This window comes from Coenobita brevimanus, chromosome 83 (genome assembly GCF_032717465.1).
Source record: "Coenobita brevimanus isolate Jiangsu-jjx chromosome 83, ASM3271746v2, whole genome shotgun sequence".
Classification (NCBI taxonomy): Eukaryota; Metazoa; Arthropoda; class Malacostraca; order Decapoda; family Coenobitidae; genus Coenobita; species Coenobita brevimanus.
In genome coordinates, this window is record NC_137036.1 from 2,657,501 (window position 1) to 2,679,381 (window position 21,881).

The window sequence follows — 21,881 nt, forward strand, 5'->3', positions numbered from 1 at the left end:
TGATGATGATGATGATGATGTTGAAAGTGATAGTGATGATGGTAATGAATGTAATGGTGATGAAGAGTGTGATAGTGATGATGATGAAAGTGACAGTGATGGTGATGAAGTGTAGGTGATGATGGTGATGATGATGATGAAAGTGAAAGTGATGATGGTAATGAATGTGAAGGTGATGAAGAGTGTGATAGTGATGATGTTGATGAAAGTGATAGTGATGATGGTAATGAATGTAATGGTGATGAAGAGTGTGATAGTGATGATGATGATGATGATGATGATGATGAAAGTGACAGTGATGGTGATGAAGTGTGAGTGATGATGGTGGTGATGATGATGAAAGTGATTGTGGTGATGGTAATGAATGTGATGGTGATGATGATGATGATGTTGATGATGAAAGTGATAGTGATGATGGTAATGAATGTAATGGTGATGAAGAGTGTGATAGTGATGATGATGAAAGTGACAGTGATGGTGATGAAGTGTGAGTGATGATGGTGATGATGATGAAAGTGATGATGGTAATGAATGTGATGGTGATGAAGAGTGTGCTAGTGATGATGGTGGTGATGATGATGATGTTTTTACCCGACAGCAAAAGAAACTGATGTCCAAGGTGATGTCCCGCGATGTCCTCTATTATCGAAAGTTGACGGATGTGTCGGTGGAGGAGAAAGACAAACCCCGTGAGCCGCCCCCTGCACTGGACCTGGAACTCCTGGCTAAAGGTGAGAGAGAGAGAGAGAGAGAGAGAGAGAGACTGACTACTGAAGGTTTTGAGGAATGTTGTCATGTTGATTTGGAGAGAGAGAGAGAGAGAGAGAGAGAGAGAGAGGGAGAGAGAGAATTAAATAGCAAACGTCTTGTTTAAATGTGCTGTAAATATTGAAAAAAACAAAGAAAAAGAAAAACAAAAATATGAGAAATTGGGGTTGATTGGGTTATTGTTGTTGTTGTTGTTCGAGGCCTGTGTTAATGTGAGCCTAGTGGACCGCAGGCTGAAGTTACCTTGTCCTGTAGGTCACCATACTCCTTTTGGGGGATAGGGAGAGAAGTGAAGGATGGTTGTATATATATCTGTGCATTGGAGCCACCTGGTCATGTCAGTGCCACCACAAGTAATATGGATAACAACTACAGTGCACCCCCACACAGTGCACCCCCACACAGTGCATACTCACACAGTGCACCCCCACACAGTGCACCCCCACACAGTGCACCCCCACACAGTGCACCCCCACACAGTGCACCCCCACACAGTGCATACTCACACAGTGCACCCCCACACAGTGCATACTCACACAGTGCACCCCCACACAGTGCACCCCCACATAGTGCACCCCCACATAGTGCACCCCCACACAGTGCACCCCCACACAGTGCACCCCCACACAGTGCACCCCCACACAGTGCATACTCACACAGTGCACCCCCACACAGTGCATACTCACACAGTGCACCCCCACACAGTGCATACTCACACAGTGCACCCCCACACAGTGCACCCCCACACAGTGCATACTCACACAGTGCACCCCCACACAGTGCATACTCACACAGTGCACCCCCACACAGTGCACCCCCACACAGTGCATACTCACACAGTGCACCCCCACACAGTGCATACTCACACAGTGCACCCCCACACAGTGCATACTCACACAGTGCACCCCCACACAGTGCACCCCCACACAGTGCACCTCCACACAGTGCACCTCCACACAGTGCATACTCACACAGTGCACCCCCACACAGTGCACCCCCACACAGTGCATACTCACACAGTGCACCCCCACACAGTGCACCCCCACACAGTGCATACTCACACAGTGCACCCCCACACAGTGCACCCCCACACAGTGCACCCCCACACAGTGCATACTCACACAGTGCACCCCCACACAGTGCATACTCACACAGTGCACCCCCACACAGTGCATACTCACACAGTGCACCCCCACACAGTGCACCCCCACACAGTGCACCTCCACACAGTGCACCTCCACACAGTGCATACTCACACAGTGCACCCCCACACAGTGCACCCCCACACAGTGCATACTCACACAGTGCACCCCCACACAGTGCACCCCCACACAGTGCATACTCACACAGTGCACCCCCACACAGTGCACCCCCACACAGTGCACCCCCACACAGTGCATACTCACACAGTGCACCCCCACACAGTGCATACTCACACAGTGCACCCCCACACAGTGCATACTCACACAGTGCACCCCCACACAGTGCACCCCCACACAGTGCACCCCCACACAGTGCACCCCCACACAGTGCACCCCCACACAGTGCACCCCCACACAGTGCATACTCACACAGTGCACCCCCACACAGTGCACCCCCACACAGTGCACCCCCACACAGTGCATACTCACACAGTGCACCCCCACACAGTGCATACTCACACAGTGCACCCCCACACAGTGCATACTCACACAGTGCACCCCCACACAGTGCACCCCCACACAGTGCACCTCCACACAGTGCATACTCACACAGTGCATACTCACACAGTGCATACTCACACAGTGCACCCCCACACAGTGCACCCCCACACAGTGCACCCCCACACAGTGCACCCCCACACAGTGCATACTCACACAGTGCACCCCCACACAGTGCATACTCACACAGTGCACCCCCACACAGTGCACCCCCACACAGTGCACCCCCACACAGTGCATACTCACACAGTGCACCCCCACACAGTGCATACTCACACAGTGCACCCCCACACAGTGCACCCCCACACAGTGCATACTCACACAGTGTACCCCCACACAGTGCATACTCACACAGTGTACCCCCACACAGTGCACCCCCACACAGTGCACCCCCACACAGTGCATACTCACACAGTGTACCCCCACACAGTGCATACTCACACAGTGCACCCCCACACAGTGCATACTCACACAGTGCACCCCCACACAGTGCATACTCACACAGTGCACCCCCACACAGTGCATACTCACACAGTGCACCCCCACACAGTGCATACTCACACAGTGCACCCCCACACAGTGCATACTCACACAGTGCACCCCCACACAGTGCACCCCCACACAGTGCATACTCACACAGTGCATCCCCACACAGTGCATACTCACACAGTGCACCCCCACACAGTGCACCCCCACACAGTGCATACTCACACAGTGCACCCCCACACAGTGCACCCCCACACAGTGCATACTCACACAGTGCACCCCCACACAGTGCACCTCCACACAGTGCACCTCCACACAGTGCATACTCACACAGTGCACCCCCACACAGTGCACCCCCACACAGTGCACCCCCACACAGTGCATACTCACACAGTGCACCCCCACACAGTGCACCCCCACACAGTGCATACTCACACAGTGCACCCCCACACAGTGCACCCCCACACAGTGCACCCCCACACAGTGCATACTCACACAGTGCACCCCCACACAGTGCATACTCACACAGTGCACCCCCACACAGTGCATACTCACACAGTGCACCCCCACACAGTGCACCCCCACACAGTGCACCCCCACACAGTGCATACTCACACAGTGCACCCCCACACAGTGCATACTCACACAGTGCACCCCCACACAGTGCACCCCCACACAGTGCACCCCCACACAGTGCATACTCACACAGTGCACCCCCACACAGTGCATACTCACACAGTGCACCCCCACACAGTGCATACTCACACAGTGCACCCCCACACAGTGCACCCCCACACAGTGCACCTCCACACAGTGCATACTCACACAGTGCATACTCACACAGTGCACCCCCACACAGTGCATACTCACACAGTGCACCCCCACACAGTGCATACTCACACAGTGCACCCCCACACAGTGCATACTCACACAGTGCACCCCCACACAGTGCACCCCCACACAGTGCACCCCCACACAGTGCATACTCACACAGTGCACCCCCACACAGTGCATACTCACACAGTGCACCCCCACACAGTGCACCCCCACACAGTGCACCCCCACACAGTGCACCCCCACACAGTGCATACTCACACAGTGCACCCCCACACAGTGCACCCCCACACAGTGCACCCCCACACAGTGCATACTCACACAGTGCACCCCCACACAGTGCACCCCCACACAGTGCACCCCCACACAGTGCATACTCACACAGTGCACCCCCACACAGTGCATACTCACACAGTGTACCCCCACACAGTGCATACTCACACAGTGCACCCCCACACAGTGCACCCCCACACAGTGCACCCCCACACAGTGCATACACACACAGTGCACCCCCACACAGTGCACCCACACACAGTGCACCCCCACACAGTGCATACTCACACAGTGCACCCCCACACAGTGCATACTCACACAGTGCACCCCCACACAGTGCATACTCACACAGTGCACCCCCACACAGTGCATACTCACACAGTGCACCCCCACACAGTGCATACTCACACAGTGCACCCCCACACAGTGCATACTCACACAGTGCACCCCCACACAGTGCACCCCCACACAGTGCACCCCCACACAGTGCACCCCCACACAGTGCACCCCCACACAGTGCATACTCACACAGTGCACCCCCACACAGTGCATACTCACACAGTGCACCCCCACACAGTGCATACTCACACAGTGCACCCCCACACAGTGCACCCCCACACAGTGCACCCCCACACAGTGCATACTCACACAGTCACACAGTGCACCACACAGTGCACACAGTGCATACTCACACAGTGCACCCCCACACAGTGCATACTCACACAGTGCACCCCCACACAGTGCATACTCACACAGTGCACCCCCACACAGTGCATACTCACACAGTGCACACCCACACAGTGCATACTCACACAGTGCACCCCCACACAGTGCATACTCACACAGTGCACCCCCACACAGTGCATACTCACACAGTGCACCCCACACAGTGCACCCCCACACAGTGCATACTCACACAGTGCACCCCCACACAGTGCATACACACACCACACAGTGCACCCCACACAGCGCACCCCCACACAGTGCATACTCACACAGTGCACCCCCACACAGTGCATACTCACACAGTGCACCCCCACACAGTGCATACTCACACAGTGCACCCCCACACAGTGCACCCCCACACAGTGCACCCCCACACAGTGCATACTCACACAGTGCACCCCCACACAGTGCATACTCACACAGTGCACCCCCACACAGTGCATACTCACACAGTGCACCCCCACACAGTGCATACTCACACAGTGCACCCCCACACAGTGCACCCCCACACAGTGCACCCCCACACAGTGCAAACTCACACAGTGCACCCCCACACAGTGCACACACACAGTGCAACCCCACACAGTGCACTCACAGTGCACCACACAGTGCACCCCCACACAGTGCATACTCACACAGTGCACCCCCACACAGTGCATACTCACACAGTGCACCCCCACACAGTGCATACTCACACAGTGCACCCCCACACAGTGCATACTCACACAGTGCACCCCCACACAGTGCACCCCCACACAGTGCACCCCCACACAGTGCATACTCACACAGTGCACCCCCACACAGTGCATACTCACACAGTGCACCCCCACACAGTGCATACTCACACAGTGCACCCCCACACAGTGCACCCCCACACAGTGCACCCCCACACAGTGCATACTCACACAGTGCACCCCCACACAGTGCATACTCACACAGTGCACCCCCACACAGTGCATACTCACACAGTGCACCCCCACACAGTGCACCCCCACACAGTGCACCCCCACACAGTGCATACTCACACAGTGCACCCCCACACAGTGCATACTCACACAGTGCACCCCCACACAGTGCATACTCACACAGTGCACCCCCACACAGTGCATACTCACACAGTGCACCCCCACACAGTGCATACTCACACAGTGCACCCCCACACAGTGCATACTCACACAGTGCACCCCCACACAGTGCATACTCACACAGTGCACCCCCACACAGTGCATACTCACACAGTGCACCCCCACACAGTGCATACTCACACAGTGCACCCCCACACAGTGCATACTCACACAGTGCACCCCCACACAGTGCATACTCACACAGTGCACCCCCACACAGTGCATACTCACACAGTGCACCCCCACACAGTGCATACTCACACAGTGCACCCCCACACAGTGCACCCCCACACAGTGCACCCCCACACAGTGCACCCCCACACAGTGCACCCCCACACAGTGCATACTCACACAGTGTACCCCCACACAGTGTACCCCCACACAGTGCACCCCCACACAGTGCACCCCCACACAGTGCATACTCACACAGTGTACCCCCACACAGTGCACCCCCACACAGTGCATACTCACACAGTACTCCCACACAGTGCATACTCACACAGTGTACCCCCACACAGTGCATACTCACACAGTGCACCCCCACACAGTGCACCCCCACACAGTGCATACTCACACAGTGCACCCCCACACAGTGCATACTCACACAGTGCACCCCCACACAGTGCATACTCACACAGTGCACCCCCACACAGTGCATACTCACACAGTGCACCCCCACACAGTGCACCCCCACACAGTGCACCCCCACACAGTGCATACTCACACAGTGCACCCCCACACAGTGCATACTCACACAGTGCACCCCCACACAGTGCATACTCACACAGTGCACCCCCACACAGTGCATACTCACACAGTGCACCCCCACACAGTGCATACTCACACAGTGTACCCCCACACAGTGCATACTCACACAGTGTACCCCCACACAGTGCATACTCACACAGTGCACCCCCACACAGTGCATACTCACACAGTGCACCCCCACACAGTGCATACTCACACAGTGGACCCCCACACAGTGCATACTCACACAGTGCACCCCCACACAGTGCATACTCACACAGTGCACCCCCACACAGTGCATACTCACACAGTGCACCCCCACACAGTGCATACTCACACAGTGCACCCCTACACAGTGCATACTCACACAGTGCACCCCCACACAGTGCATACTCACACAGTGTACCCCCACACAGTGCACCCCCACACAGTGCACCCCCACACAGTGCATACTCACACAGTGCACCCCCACACAGTGCATACTCACACAGTGCACCCCCACACAGTGCACCCCCACACAGTGCATACTCACACAGTGCACCCCCACACAGTGCATACTCACACAGTGCACCCCCACACAGTGCACCCCCACACAGTACACCCCCACACTGCACCCCCACACAGTGCACTCCCACACAGTGCACCCCCACACAGTGCATACTCACACAGTGCACCCCCACACAGTGCATACTCACACAGTGCACCCCCACACAGTGCATACTCACACAGTGCACCCCCACACAGTGCATACTCACATGGTGGAAATCACCCACAGTGCGAGGTCAACCCAGAAAATGCTTATTTTTATCGAACTCGAAATCTGCGAATGCAACTTCCCAGCATTCGAATTGGCTGTATGATTCCAAGGCAAAAATGGACTTCCCGCCATTACTACGAGTGTCAGGCTGGACGATGCCAGTCAGTCACACAAAGGCAGGTGGCTGCCAGTGAGCCAGATTCAAAATGGTGGGTGGCTGGCCAGCTATCTGCATGCCAGCTACCGACTTTCCTGGGTAAACAGACACTTCTCCATGTTGCTGCGAGATCACGTGTTGTACCTCACATCCCATGGTCTGTTTTAGCATTGTAGCAGTACCCATCTGTTCATCATGGCCCCATCAAAGAATTCTAAGAGGAAGAGGATCACAGTGGAGTTGAAGAGTAAGGTTGTTATAATGAAGCAGGAAGGGAAAGGAAACTCGGCAATTGGGAAAGAGGTAGGCTTGGGTGAATCAAGGAGACCAGCAGTGACAGCAGCAGTGACAGACAGAGTGACAACGGGGTGCCCTGCCCCACAGGGCAAGAGTAGATGCCCTGAGCCTTGGATACCCACCCCCATCCCTTCTTAACAAGCCCAGAAGTTGTTTTATTTGTTGTTTTATTTGTTGGTCCAACTAGAAGTACTAGTAGACAAAGTATTAGCAGGGTAGAGTAGGCTGGAAGGGGACCCTAAAACCAAGCCTTGGGTGGGCTGTCCACCATATACCATTTTTCCCATAAGTTCTTTGGTTCAAACAATGTGAAATCGTAGAATGCGAGAGTTTCTGCCGCCCATAAACTTGCAATGTGTGAGGGTGCACTGTAGTAATAATAATGAAAGAGAGAGAGGTGCACTGTAGTAATAATAATGAAAGAGAGAGACTATTAACTAACTAACCTCTTAATCGTCACTCTCAGGCAACAACACACTAATGCCGCTATTCGTGGAGCCGGTTTCGTCGCCGGTGAATGACATCAAGGCCGCCTCTAGACGCAGCTCTCGAAACAAGGACGAACCGCTTGTATCAACAACAGGTTAGTTTGGTGCCACCCAGATAGCAGGGCCTTTCATTTTTATTTTTTTGTGGCTGTCTTATCAATCAATCAATCAGTCTATCTGTCTGTGTCTATCTATCTCTGTCTGTCTGTCTGTCTGTTGGTCTATTACTATAGGTTAGATTTGTGTCTTCAAGGGAGTAGCATGCTCAGCCACCCATAATATTTTTAGTATAATGTAGCTGATGGTCTTATTAGTCTGTCTGTGTATGTATGTATCTATCTTCTGTCTGCCTGTCTATCTGTTGGCCTAATACTACAGGTAATATTTGTGCCGCTGAGGGACTGGCACGGTCATCTACCCATATTTCTCTCAGTATAATTTCACTCTAAATCTTCACAATCTTCTGGCCTTCGTAGGGTTGCCATATCTGAACAGTCAAAATACTAGATGCCTCTGCTGAAAGCATATATATATATATATATATATATATATATATATATATATATGTATGTATATACATATACACACACACACACACACACACACACCCAAACCTCAATTTAAGGGACTAAATGGGGAATCAACTTGTCCCTTACTTGAAAATGTCCATTGTTTTACCACATATAGAGACAATCTTATTATGAATGCAATGATTGTTTCACTTATCTTACATATTTATATGATTATGAATATTATTTTACGGGTACTGTATAAAGAAACATAATTACCCGTACCATCCCAGGCATTTTTGCAATTTTATACCCACCCAATCCCGGACCAAAAACGGAAAAAAGTTTTATTGCATTAAACAATCCAGAAGGACATATAAATCAAGGAAAAGCAAAAAAAGTACTCCTTACAGGAGAAATAAGTGCAGGATGGCCGTCTGTCATGTTTGTAGCCCAGTTTCCCAAGCCGTGAGTGACGTTTTCCCACACAGCTGTGCTTGATGAGAGAGAACCGGGGAGGAGAATAGGGGATTCCCCGTTCTCAGTATCCATCTCCATTGGCTCATATTCCTCCCCAGAAGTCTTCCAGGTCTTCCTTTTCTGAAGAATCACTAAATGAAGGGACAGAAGGGTCCATGTGATAGTTTCAACAGCCTCCTCCGGCCCAGTGAGGCGGAGAAATGGCGTGATTGTCGCGACATTCTGACACTATAACGGACAGTGGCAGACTGATGTCACCCAGCCATGCAGAACCAAACTCGGTACTACAACTGCTTGGACACAGTGTTGCCAGTACATTAAGCTACTCCGTAGCAAAAAATTAGCTAGACTGAAGCAGTTTGAGATGCGCTGCAGTGCTCGAATTTTGCTGTCGGCACTGTCATGTCACTGGGATTAATCGAGACGTTTTGTACTGTTGGCACCATGCTGACAGCGGGATTGTATAGACATTATGTATCATTTTTGAATGGTCTTGTCCGTTTGTCAGGTAGAATATGGAGTCCCTTAAATCTGAAATCCCTTAAATGGAGTTCCCAAAATCTGTATCTATATACCCAGTATATATATATGTATATATATATACAGTATAATGTATATATATATATATATATTTATACTGTATATATATCTCTGGCTGTCTATTGCCAGACGCCTCAATCCCGTATGGGGTGGCCACAAACAAATCACCTCCACGTCATCCTGTCCCCTGCCATTTCACTGCCCTGCTCCCAACTCACACCCCCCTCTCTCATATACCTCTCCACCCCATCCCTCCATCTCATCCTCGGCCTCCCCCTCCCTCTTCCCCCCTCCACCTCACTCACATACAGTACACTCTCTTCGTCAGTCTTTCACCCTCCATCCTCTCCACATGGGCAAACCACCTCAGTGTGTTCCTCACAATGCTTCCTATCACATCCACATTCACACCACAACGCTCTTTTATATCCTCATTCATCAGCCTGTCTCTCCATGTGACTCCACAGGCTCCTCTTAAATAGCTCATTTCCACTGCTGTCACTCTTGACTTGTGTCCTTCCAACAACGTCCAAGCTTCACTTCCGTACGTTAGAGTTGGTATCACAATACTGTCATGTAGTAACTTTTTCACTTCCATGCTCACTTCCCTGTTTCTTATCACTGCTTTCAAGGAACCAGCAACCTTTCTTCCCTGCTGTACCCTTTCAAGCACTTCACCCTCCAAACCTCCATCCTTACTCATCACACTACCCAAGTACTTAAACGTACTCACATTTTCCAATTCCTCACCATCCAACCTCACTGTACATTCACTGACTTCACCTCTCTCAAAGACCATCACTTTACTCTTCCCTACATTCACCTTTAGATTCCGTTTCTTGCACACTCTCCCAAACTTATCCACCAAGCCTTGCAGCTCCCCTTCGTCTTCACTCAACAACACAGTACCATCTGCAAACAACAGTACAGGGAGTTTCCAAACACTATCCTCTCTCACCAGGGTCACTCCAACATCCACTACCCTACCTTGTACCTCTTTTATTACCCCATCCATGAACAGATTGAACAACCATGGAGACATGACACATCCCTGTTTCAACCCAACCTCCAAAGAGAAAAATTCACTTAGTTCACCATCCACACGCACTGCAGCCTTAGCACCATCATACATACTCTTCACAGCATTCAACAACTTTCCATCTACTTCATATATTCTTAATACTTTCCACAATCCTTGTCTATCCACCCTGTCATATATATATATATATTTATATATACAGTAGGTTCGCACAGTGCGCGTCATCGCAGTGTGCGATTCGCATTGTGCGCGAGACCAAAAATCATAACCATAAACCCTTCAATGAGCGAGTTTACCGCACAGAACGTGAGGCAGAGGCAAGGACTGGCTCAAAAATGCCATTTTCTACTAGTGCGCGACCATCCTTCACACAGCGCGTCACGTGTCGTCATGTTGATGCGCAGAAATTCCTGGGCATTCTACTGCGCAGCTTGGGGTACAAGGGAGCGGGCGCGCCATAACAGTCCTGGCTTGTGCACTGTGCGGATCCGCTCTCTACAGCTAACCTGTCGTGTACAACGTGTGGTGTTTTTTGTGCTGCCTGTACTTCGCTGCACCATGGCTCCAACCCCAAGAGTTAAGAAACTTCTGACGCACGCCACCATGTTAAAGATCATTAAGATGAAGGAGGAGGGTCAAGGAAACACTGCTATCGGGAGAACCCTGGGACTGGCTGAATCTACAGTGAGAACTGTGTGGAAGAACCGTGAAGCCATAAAGGCTGTAGTGAAGGCGTACGGTGCCTCTGACCTAGACGGCCATTCGTGGGTGGGAAATCGTGCTGTGATACTAATGGAGCGCTATCTTGCCACCTTCATAATGAGGAAAGAAAAGGAAGGTGTTCCACTGAATGGAAGATTTATTCGGAACCAAGCCCAGCTCTTTTACAAGGCAGCATCTCGCAGGTTAAAAGTGGAAAAACCTTTCAGGGCATCGGTTGGATGGCTGGACCGTTTTCTCAAGCACAAGGAATTCTGTTATGCGAAAGTGTCTGGTGAACGTGCCTCTGCCGATGAGCTGGCCACGAGAGACTATCCTGCGATATTTCGAGCGATTATTGAAGAGGGACAGTACACCAAGGACCAGATCTACAACATCGATGAAACGTCGTTATATTACAAGGGCATGCCCAAATCAACTTACATCGCTAAAAGACAGAAACAAGCCCCTGGTTGCAAGCTCCAGAAGTGCAAGATGATGGTAATGTTTGCTGTAAACCTGTCTGGGAGCCACAAGATGAGGCCAGTTGTTGTACACACAGCTTCACACCCAAGGTGCTACAAAAACCTCACGAACATGGATGCAAGTGGCGTGTATTGGTACAAGTCCACAAATGGTTGGATGACTGGGAACATTATGGCAGACTGGTTAACGAGGCGGTGTGTCCCTGATGCCAGGGCCAAGTGTCGGGAACTGGGCATTCCATTTAAGATGCTCCTTGTGCTTGATAATGCTCCAAGTCACCCTCCATACCTTGAAGATCTTCATAAGGATTGCCGTGTTGTGTTTCTGCCGCCTGCCGCCCCGCACAACGTCACTAGTGCAGCCACTGGATCAAGAACTAATCGCCACAGTGAAGCATTTCTACCATAAGCAAGTGTACGACAACCTACGCAGGAAGACCGACACACAAGAGGAGCTTCATGCCCTACAAGAAGATCACGATGAAGACCTTGAGGAGGCATCTGCTTCCGTTCCATCTCCACCAGCACCTGTATCCCGACCTGCCACAGATGCCATGACTGTTGAGGTATTTTGGCGTAACTTTACGGTGAAAGATGCAGTTGAATTTCTCCTTCAAGCGTGGCACCAGATTACACCTGCAACAGTGAACCATGCGTGGCGAATGCTCATGCCTCACTTATGCATCACCCAGGAGACGGCCATTCAACCACTGGCCGAGGCTGAGGCAGCAACATTGACAGCAGCACAAGCTGTACCAGGTTTCGAGGACATTACATTGGCGGACATACAAGAAGTGCACACTGCTACTGAGGAACAGCCTCCTGAGGAAGTGTTGCAACAGATAGACCAGAGTAACGCAGAGCCCGACGCCAGACAGAATCAAGTTGAGCAGCCTTGCGTGGTGGAAGGCAGGACTGAGCTGTGTATGTCAAACATTAGCAAGGTTCTTGCTGCCATGGATAAGCTCAAGGAAGAGGTGAAGGAACAGGAAGTGAGCAACCTAAGAACGGAGGAACTTCTGGTTGGTATCGACAAACTCTTCCGTTTCTACACAGACAGGCACAGGGAAGAAATAAACAGAAGACAGACCCTCATAACAAGCTACACACAGCGGGCTCAAGTTGGTGAAATTGCGGAACCAGCGACATCGTCTGCTCCTGTTCCTGTTGAGGATGAAGAGGATGCAATGTCAGAAGTGTCAGCATTGGACTTTGAAGGGTTTATGGCCGAAGTGAGTGACTTTGATGCTCCTGGGGAAGGTGATCAAGAGGAGTCTGCAGAGGGAAGTGTTGGTGCTGTGGGGAGTGCGGCGCTGTAAGTGTTGCCGCTCCTCGGAACCCCTGTTATTTGAGGTCATCAGGCCTGTTGTCTACTGTTGTTAAGGTGACTACCCATATTTTTGTTATTGTAGCTATAGCTTTAATACAATGTCTGAAACATATGACCTTTATTATATCTGTAAGGGCCAAAAAATGTCCAGGTATGAGGGGATACCGCCCATATGTAATTATTCCCATAAGATTATGTATTCCTAGTACACGAATTCCCAGTGCGCGAGGTTGTGCACCGCCCAATCTCTCACGCATTGTGCAAACCTACTGTATATATATATATATATATATATATATATATACATACAGTATATATATATATATATATATATATATATATATATATATATATATATATATATATATATATATATATATATATATATATATATATATACACACACCACAAATTGACTTCAGAACTACACACAGAATTGCTATGGGAGAGTTGTCTGTCTTTGCTTTGTGTTTCCACCTCTACTGCGCAGTGGCAGTATCATAACGAATGAGGTCTTGCCTAAGTGACGTATTTGCTGCTGCTATAAAGCTCGAATTGGGAAAAGTTGTCAATACCATCTCAGCACTTTTGCGGCACCTTGGTTTGGGTTACCTTTCTTAGAAGGGTAGTGAAGTCGTACCCCACCTGCTCGTGGTGACCTCGCAGACACCCTGTTTTTTTTCCATTTCTGTTCTTTGTGTTTTTTTTCGGTTTTCTTTTTTTTCTCCTAAATTAGAGTAACACAAACGGGGGCGGCGCTACCCGAGTTTATCCCGGGTAGTATTGTATATACTTTTTGCTGTTGTTGTTGTCATTTTATTTTGTTTTTTGATCTTTGTCATGAGCAAACAACACCAGTGCCCTCGCTGCAGTAGGTCTGTAGCAAAGAGTGCACAAGCACTGAAGTGCGCCTACTGCAGTGAGTGGGTTCATATAGCTTGTGAAAATTTGGATGCAGGCGACTATCCATTTATGAAGAAGAGCCACCAGATTGGCTTTCGCTGCCTGTGTAGCCTGTGTGTTGCACCAGTGGGTGAGGTCTTGGACGGTAGAGGAAGTAGTACCAAGAAGGAGTTTGAAGATAAAGTTATTGGGCCAATCTTTCAGGCAATTAGAGACGTTTCAAATAGACTGGAGGCACTAGAGACCAAGGTCTCATCACCCACGGCAGTCACGCAAGATCAGGCCAAGTCATTTGCGGGTGCTGTTCGCAGGTCTCTCGTGGGGGGAGGGAAGGATCTGCCTGGGGGCGTGATTGAGATCAGTGCTCATGGCCAGAAAAAAGCCATTCATAGTCAGCATGTACTGATTGTGAAACCAAAGAGTGGTGCTGATGCCCTGACAAATCAGATGGGACCAGAAGACATCAGAGGCGTACTTAACTCGGTACCGGTTGACAGCTGCCTTAAGACCAAGGCTGGTGGGCTGGTAATGATGTTTCCGTCATTTGAGGCCAAAGGTGAGGTAACTGGGGTGCTGATTGATCATTTTGGCTCTGAGGGCACTTTTTGCATATCAGAGCCAAAGAAAATGTTGCCTAAAATGACCGTGACAGGCCTTTCCTCTTCCTTGGATGACTCTGACATCATCCCAAATATTCTGAGAAAAAACAATAAAATTACGATGCTCATTGATCGAGGTTGTACCCTCAACCTTCTCTTCACAAGAATAAGGAATGACACCAAAACTGCTGTCTTGAAGATGTCGCCAAAGGTGAGATCCTCCATTGTAGAACAGGGCAATTACATTTATGTGGATCTTACAAGATGCCACGCATTCGATAGATTCTGGGTTACACAGTGTCATCACTGTCAAGGCTTTGGTCATACATTTGAGAGATGTTCTAGGAAAAATGATGAACCTAAATGTGTCTTTTGTGCTGGAGCCCATAAATCTAAGGACTGTAGTAACAGAAATTCTCCCAAATGCATCAACTGCTCTTCTTTAAGATATCAAGATGCTAATTCAAATTCACAGGCGGTTGCCCATTTTGCATCAAGTAGAGAATGTCCAATTATGATTTCTCATAGGAATAGATTGATTGAAAACACTAATTTTGACCATTCAAAAAGCTGACTACGTCCCTCTTGAACCAGTTAAGGATGGGTCTTTTAAATATTCGTTCTATCCATAATAAGATAGACTATATTAATGAAACTCTAAATCAACACAAGCTTGACATTTTGTGTTTGATTTAAACCTGGTTGTATGAGTCTGATATCGATATTATTCGTAATGCTTTGCCTAACACACATTCTGTTATTAGTATTCCCAGGCCTGCTGCTGACTGTCCGGGAGGAGGCGTAGCACTCATCTACTCGGCAGCACTTGCAAATGTTTCTCTCATCGACTCAGACCTGACCCCATCTTCATTTTAATTTATGGAAGGATTAATAAATTTCCATCAGAATACCATTAGAATTGCAATTGTCTGTTGACCAGGTCATCCGGGCAGAGATCGAGGTTTTATGGAGGAGTTTGGGCAGTTTCTTGAAGGGTTTTCTCTTAAACCTGGAGGACTTCTTGTTTCTGGTGATTTCAATTATTGGGTCGACAGTCCAGAGTTAAAACCATTTTCTTCAGAATTCCTTGAGTTGATCACCCAGAACAATTTTTTCAATCATGTGAGTAATCCAACTCATGTCTCAGGACATGTCCTTGACTTGATCTTGTCCCCTGTTGGTTGCAGGCGTGTATCAGATGTGGAGGTTGACTCATTTGACCCCCTCATCTCTGATCATGCTGTGATCACTCTTAGTTTTGATGTCCCGAAATCTCCTTCATATAAAAAGGTCATCAGGTTCAGAAATTACAGGAATGTTGACCGCCAGTTGATGTGTTTTGAAATTGATCAACGTTTAAACTCCATTGATTCTTCCAGTCTTTCTTCTGATGAATTGGTTGATATTTACAACAATGAGTTTAGGTCAATTTTTGACCATTATTGTCCTGAGGTAGTAAAAACAATCACTGTACGTGATAATTCTCCGTGGTATGGTCCATCAATTAATTCTTTGCGTAGACAGTGTAGAAGGGCAGAACATGAGTGGCGCTTGCAGCGGACTGAAGTAACTCGTTTGCATTATGTTTTCGCAAGAAGAGCAGTTGTTCACATTGTAAAAGCCCAAAAGGCTAGGTATTATCAAAAAAAGTTGATTCATGTGGTGGTGATAAAAAAAAACTGTCTGCAGTTGTGAACAATTTGGTTGGTCGGAGGAATGTAATTGTTAAACCAACTTCTTTATCTGATACCCAATTGGCTTCTGATGTTGCTTCATTTTTTACAAGTAAGATATCTCGCATAAGAAGTGATTTAGACAGCAGTTCTCCTAGTGAAGCGTATTCAGTTGACTTCCAGCCACGGTGCACCGGGGATCATTTGCTTTCAACATTTCATCCGCTGGATGTAAACAAAGTCAAATGTTATATCAGAGAACTTAATAAAACATTTTGCTCACTCGATCTGTGTAACATGTCACAACTGCCTGATGTGTATGAGCATGCTGCAGACTTTATCTGCAACATAATAAATAGATGCTTCTTAGAAAGTAATTTTGTGCAGTCTGAGAAACGTGCTTTGCTTAGGCCCATAATTAAGAAACCTGGCCTTGATGTCGAGAGCATGACAAATTATTGTCCCGTCTCTAACCTGTCTTTTTTATCCAAGATTATTGAGCGGGCCATACTCGATCAACTCGTACCACAACTGGAACACAACAGAGTTGTTCCTGTTGTTCAATCAGCATACAGAAAATACCATTCAACTGAACTGCACTAACAAGGATTCAGAGTGACTTGGTGGCAAACACTTGCAGTGGGATGTCCTCTTTCCTAGTTCTGTTGGATCTGTCTGCAGCTTTTGATACAGTAGATCATAAACTATTGTTGGATGATCTGTATTTTTATGGCGTTCGTGATAGTGCCCTTTTGCTCCTTAAGTCGTATCTGTCGGACAGATCTCAGAGAGTGGTTGTTGATTATGCTAGCTCTGATTCTGCTTCCCTTCTATTTGGGGTCCTTCAAGGATCAGTTTTGGGTCCAGTTCTATTTACTATCTACACAAGTAGTTTATCATCTCTACTTGTTGCTCATGATGTGTCCTATCATTTTTATGCTGATGACACCCAGCTCTATGTTAAGATGTCAAATATCAATGATACTAAGACAAAGTTTGAATCTCTAATGTCTGATATTAAGATCTGGATGGCTAAGAGGAAACTTAAGCTGAATGATGGTAAAACTGAGATCATCATCATCAGAGGAAACAGAAGGGGTGATGACACTGACAATGACCTGGCTTTGAACATTGGCGTGTCACAGCTTCACCCAGTCAGTTCTGTTCGAAATCTGGGTGTTTATTTTAATTCTAAGTTAAATTACAAAGAACATATTAATCAGGTTGTAAGAGGGTGTAACTTGCATATCAGAAATCTGTACTCTGTGAGAAAATCCCTGAATAGACGATGCCTCTTAACAATGGTCCATGCTGTGGTCTTGTCTCGTGTTGATTATTGTAATTCACTGTGGGTTGGTCTTCCAAATAATATACTAACAAAAGTTCAGTCTGTGTTGAACAGGGCAGCAAGGCTTATCTTTGGTCTCCCCCCGAGAACCTCAACTACCCAGTTTCTGATTGAATTGCATTGGTTACCAGTAAAGGCTAGAATTGAATTTAAACTGTGTCTTATTACACTCAAGGTTCTTAAGTTTGGTGAACCGAAGTATCTTGCTGAACTGCTAAAACTCCCACTGGCACGCCCGGGTGTGATGTTACGCAGTGAAGATGATTCCTTGCGTCTTGATGAGCCAGGAGCCATTCACCAGTCATCTTTCTCTGATCGTTCTTTTGCGTATAGAGCCCCTAGATTATATAACAGATTGCCATTGTCCATAAGACAACTCTCTACTGTTGAATCCTTTAAGAGACAGCTGAAAGCCTTTCTTTTTTCAAAATGCTATGACCTGGAGAGAGGTACTATGATGGATGATTATAGGGTTTAATTATTGCCACTTTCTTGTATATATGATGTAGCTTGTATTATATACAAGAAATGTCACAGTTCTTGTAATTGTAAAAATAATGTATGGGAGTCGAGTGCTAGTGAATGCCCAAAGGAAGAACTGGCGCTTTTAAGAAACAAAAGGCCAGATTATTATTATTATTATTATTATTACCAAGTGAATTTTTTGGGCAAGAGGTAACTGTCAACTCCTCTGGTGTTGGCGGGAGGTGATGAAACACTCAGCATGTCAGTGCTTGCCGGTGAGAGCGGGAGTGTATATTCCCATCGCTCCGAGCTTGCACCTCCCTTTTTTTTTTTTTTTAAATGCATGTTTGCCCTGTTATTTTCCTAGAATCGAGTTGTCATGCCTGGAGAGTTCTTCTCCAGGAATGAGAGGGTCCGTATCATTGCTTGGAGGCAGGATAATGTCCCTATCAACACGATTTGTGAACGCACTGGACGTGCAAAGTTGACCGTCATGAAGATTCTTGCTGCAGCACGCTCCCTACCACCTGATATCGTATCAGAGCGCAAACGTGGCAGTGGAAAGAAGAGGACGACTTCCAGAGGTACAGATATGTGTCTGAAGAGGGAAGTAATCAAGAATCCTCAACTGACAGCAGCAGAACTGAAGAGAATGCATCCCCAACTGTTACAAGACATCTCAATTCGAACTATCCAACGCCGCTTGCAGAAGGAGCTGGGTTTGCCATGCTGCACCGCAGCCAAGAAACTGCTTCTCACTGACTGCATGAAGAAGCAGCGCATTCAGTTTGAAAAGAAGCATACACACTGTACATCGGATGATTGGAGAAAAGTTATGTTTTCCAATGAAAGCACATTTCAAGTGTTCCTGGTGCGTTCTGCCAAGGTCTGTCACCCTGCCTCCCGTAGTTGATATGACCGTGCTTACACGGTGCCAACTGTTAAGCACCCACAATCAGTAATGGTATGGGGGTGTTTCTCAGGTGAAATGGGAAGGGCAGGCCTCTACTTTCTTCCTAAGAACTTGATGATGAATGGTGGCCAGTACATTCAAGTTCTGAAAGATCGTTTGTTAAGCTTTTTTGCTATTCATGGGTGCAACTTTTTCATGCCCGGTTCAGCTCCACGTCATAAGTCAAGAAAGGTGACAAAATGGCTTCAGGATAATCGGATTGAGGTCCTCGACTGGCCTGGCAACAGTCCGGATCTAAATCCGATAGAAACCTGCTGGGCAAAGATGAAGAGAATTATGGCAGAGAAGACACCCAATCTAGACAACCTCAAGATTGACCTGACAAATGTTTGGTGCAAAGAAATGTACTTAGATTACTTTGGAGATCTAAGTGATTCCATGCCAAAACACATCCAACTGGTCCTGAAAAACAAGGGAAACATGACTTCGTATTAAATGGCATTTCATGAACAAACATTGTGATATACTATGATTTCTGTGTTTTTGAAAACCTTGTGGGGGGAGGTCCTAAGTCAATTTGCAGTAGCTGTATAGTGTATATATATATATATATATATATATATATATATCGTTTTCGTTTTCGTTTTTAAAGGCTCCAACATGCTTGCATGTGTCGGCCTTGGTCACCTGATGGTGGCTCTCCACGCTGCACGATCCATTGCAGCCTCCCTGTTCAGTCCCTCAACCCTAAGGTCACACTTAATGACCTCGTCCCATGTCTTTCTCGGTCTACCCCTCATAACCCCACCCCCAATATTAACACTTCTCACCTTCTTCACCCAATTATCATCCCCCATCCTCTCCACATGTCCAAACCACCTCAATCTACCTCTCCTCATCACAACACCAATACACTCCAGTCCCATCCTACCTCTCAACCCTTCCATTGTAAACCCAGCCCCTCCAGGCCTTGGACGCAGGGACGCACTGCCCATCCACCTAATCATTGTCGTTTCTGTACGTCTGAGCCGGTGAATATCTTCTTCCTTCACTGCCCAGGTCTCACTGCCATACAGCATTACACTCCTAACACATGCTGCATACAAAGACCCCTTAGCACGTAGGGAGAGCCCTCTCAATGTCAGGAGAGGCAAGAGCTCCCTGAACTTATTCCAACCACTTCTCACCCTAGCCACAGAGCTAGCTCCAGCCCCACCTCCAGCACACAACATGTCTCCCAAATAACAAAACTCTTCCACACACTCAAGAGATTCACCAGCAAGTTCAATCCTTTCACGTCTGACAATCTCCACCTGCTCACCCCGGCACGCCGTACACATAAAATCAGCATTGTCTCGCAGTCTACCTCTGATACCACTACATCTCTTATGCACCCATTTATCACATACACCGCACAAGATGGAATTACTTCCCACACCCTTGTGGCAAACTGCACATGGCCACTCTCCCTCGTCTTTGACAGTACCGCCACCAACCCTAGATATCATCACTTTTGTTTTATCTGCATTTACCCTTAAACCCTTTTGCCCCATACCATCTCTCCACTTCCTAAACCTTTCCTCCGCCTCCCTTTCATTCTCTGTAATCAACACCAAATCATCAGCATACAACAACTCCCACGGGAGTTCGTTTCTAAAGTCACGTGAAAGGGCTTCAAGTACCATGATAAACAACATGGGACTCAAGACTGACCCCTGATGCACATCAGCATTCACGGAAAACTCATCACTCAAATCTCCATTCACTCTCACCTGGGTGTGAGCACCCACATACATGGCCATAACCACCCTAACCAGCCACTCCTCCAAGCCAAGCTTTCTCATTGCCCACTTCACCACCTCTCTAGGGACTCTGTGAAAGGCCTTTTCCAAATCAACAAAAACTAAATAAAGATCCCTTTTCCTACCAATATATTTTTCCTGAAGCTGTCGAACAATGAATATGGCATCAGTGGTCCCCCTACCTGGCATAAATCCAAACTGCATCTCATCAATATTCACTCTTTCTCTAATCATACCTTCTAAAACTCTCTCCATTACCTTCATTATCTGATCTAAGAGCTTTATACCTCTATAATTTCCTCTTTCCAGGGCATCACCCTTCCCTTTATACGCATTTACAATTACACTCTTCAGCCAATCATCTGGGACAACACACTCATAAATAATCCTATTTATCAGGTCAGTGACTAAACTCACCCCTATATCACCTGAGGCCTTCAACATTTCGGCAGTCAACCCAGACACACCTGCTGCCTTCCCCACCCTCATATATATATATATATATATATATATATATGAGGGTGGGGAAGGCAGCAGGTGTGTCTGGGTTGACTGCCGAAATGTTGAAGGCCTCAGGTGATATAGGGGTGAGTTTAGTCACTGAGGTACTACTGCACTATACTGCATCCATCCATCCATGATCCATCATCCTCACATTTAAGATGAGACTGACCAGCCTCACTCATCCCTGAGTGGCATTACATGAGCAATAAACCCCAACCATCCTTTGGATATAAAC

At 48.0% G+C, this 21,881-nt stretch overlaps 1 protein-coding gene across 1 annotated transcript in view; it reads left to right on the forward strand.

Moving 5' to 3' along the window:
• LOC145409863 (cell division cycle and apoptosis regulator protein 1-like) overlaps positions 1–21,881 on the forward strand; it is a 129,146-nt gene that overhangs the window by 92,102 nt on the left and 15,163 nt on the right. The window contains exons 19-20 of the mRNA XM_080280145.1: positions 599–731; positions 8,336–8,452. Coding sequence (XP_080136271.1) covers positions 599–731; positions 8,336–8,452 — 250 coding nt within the window. The remainder of the gene's footprint in view (positions 1–598; positions 732–8,335; positions 8,453–21,881) is intronic.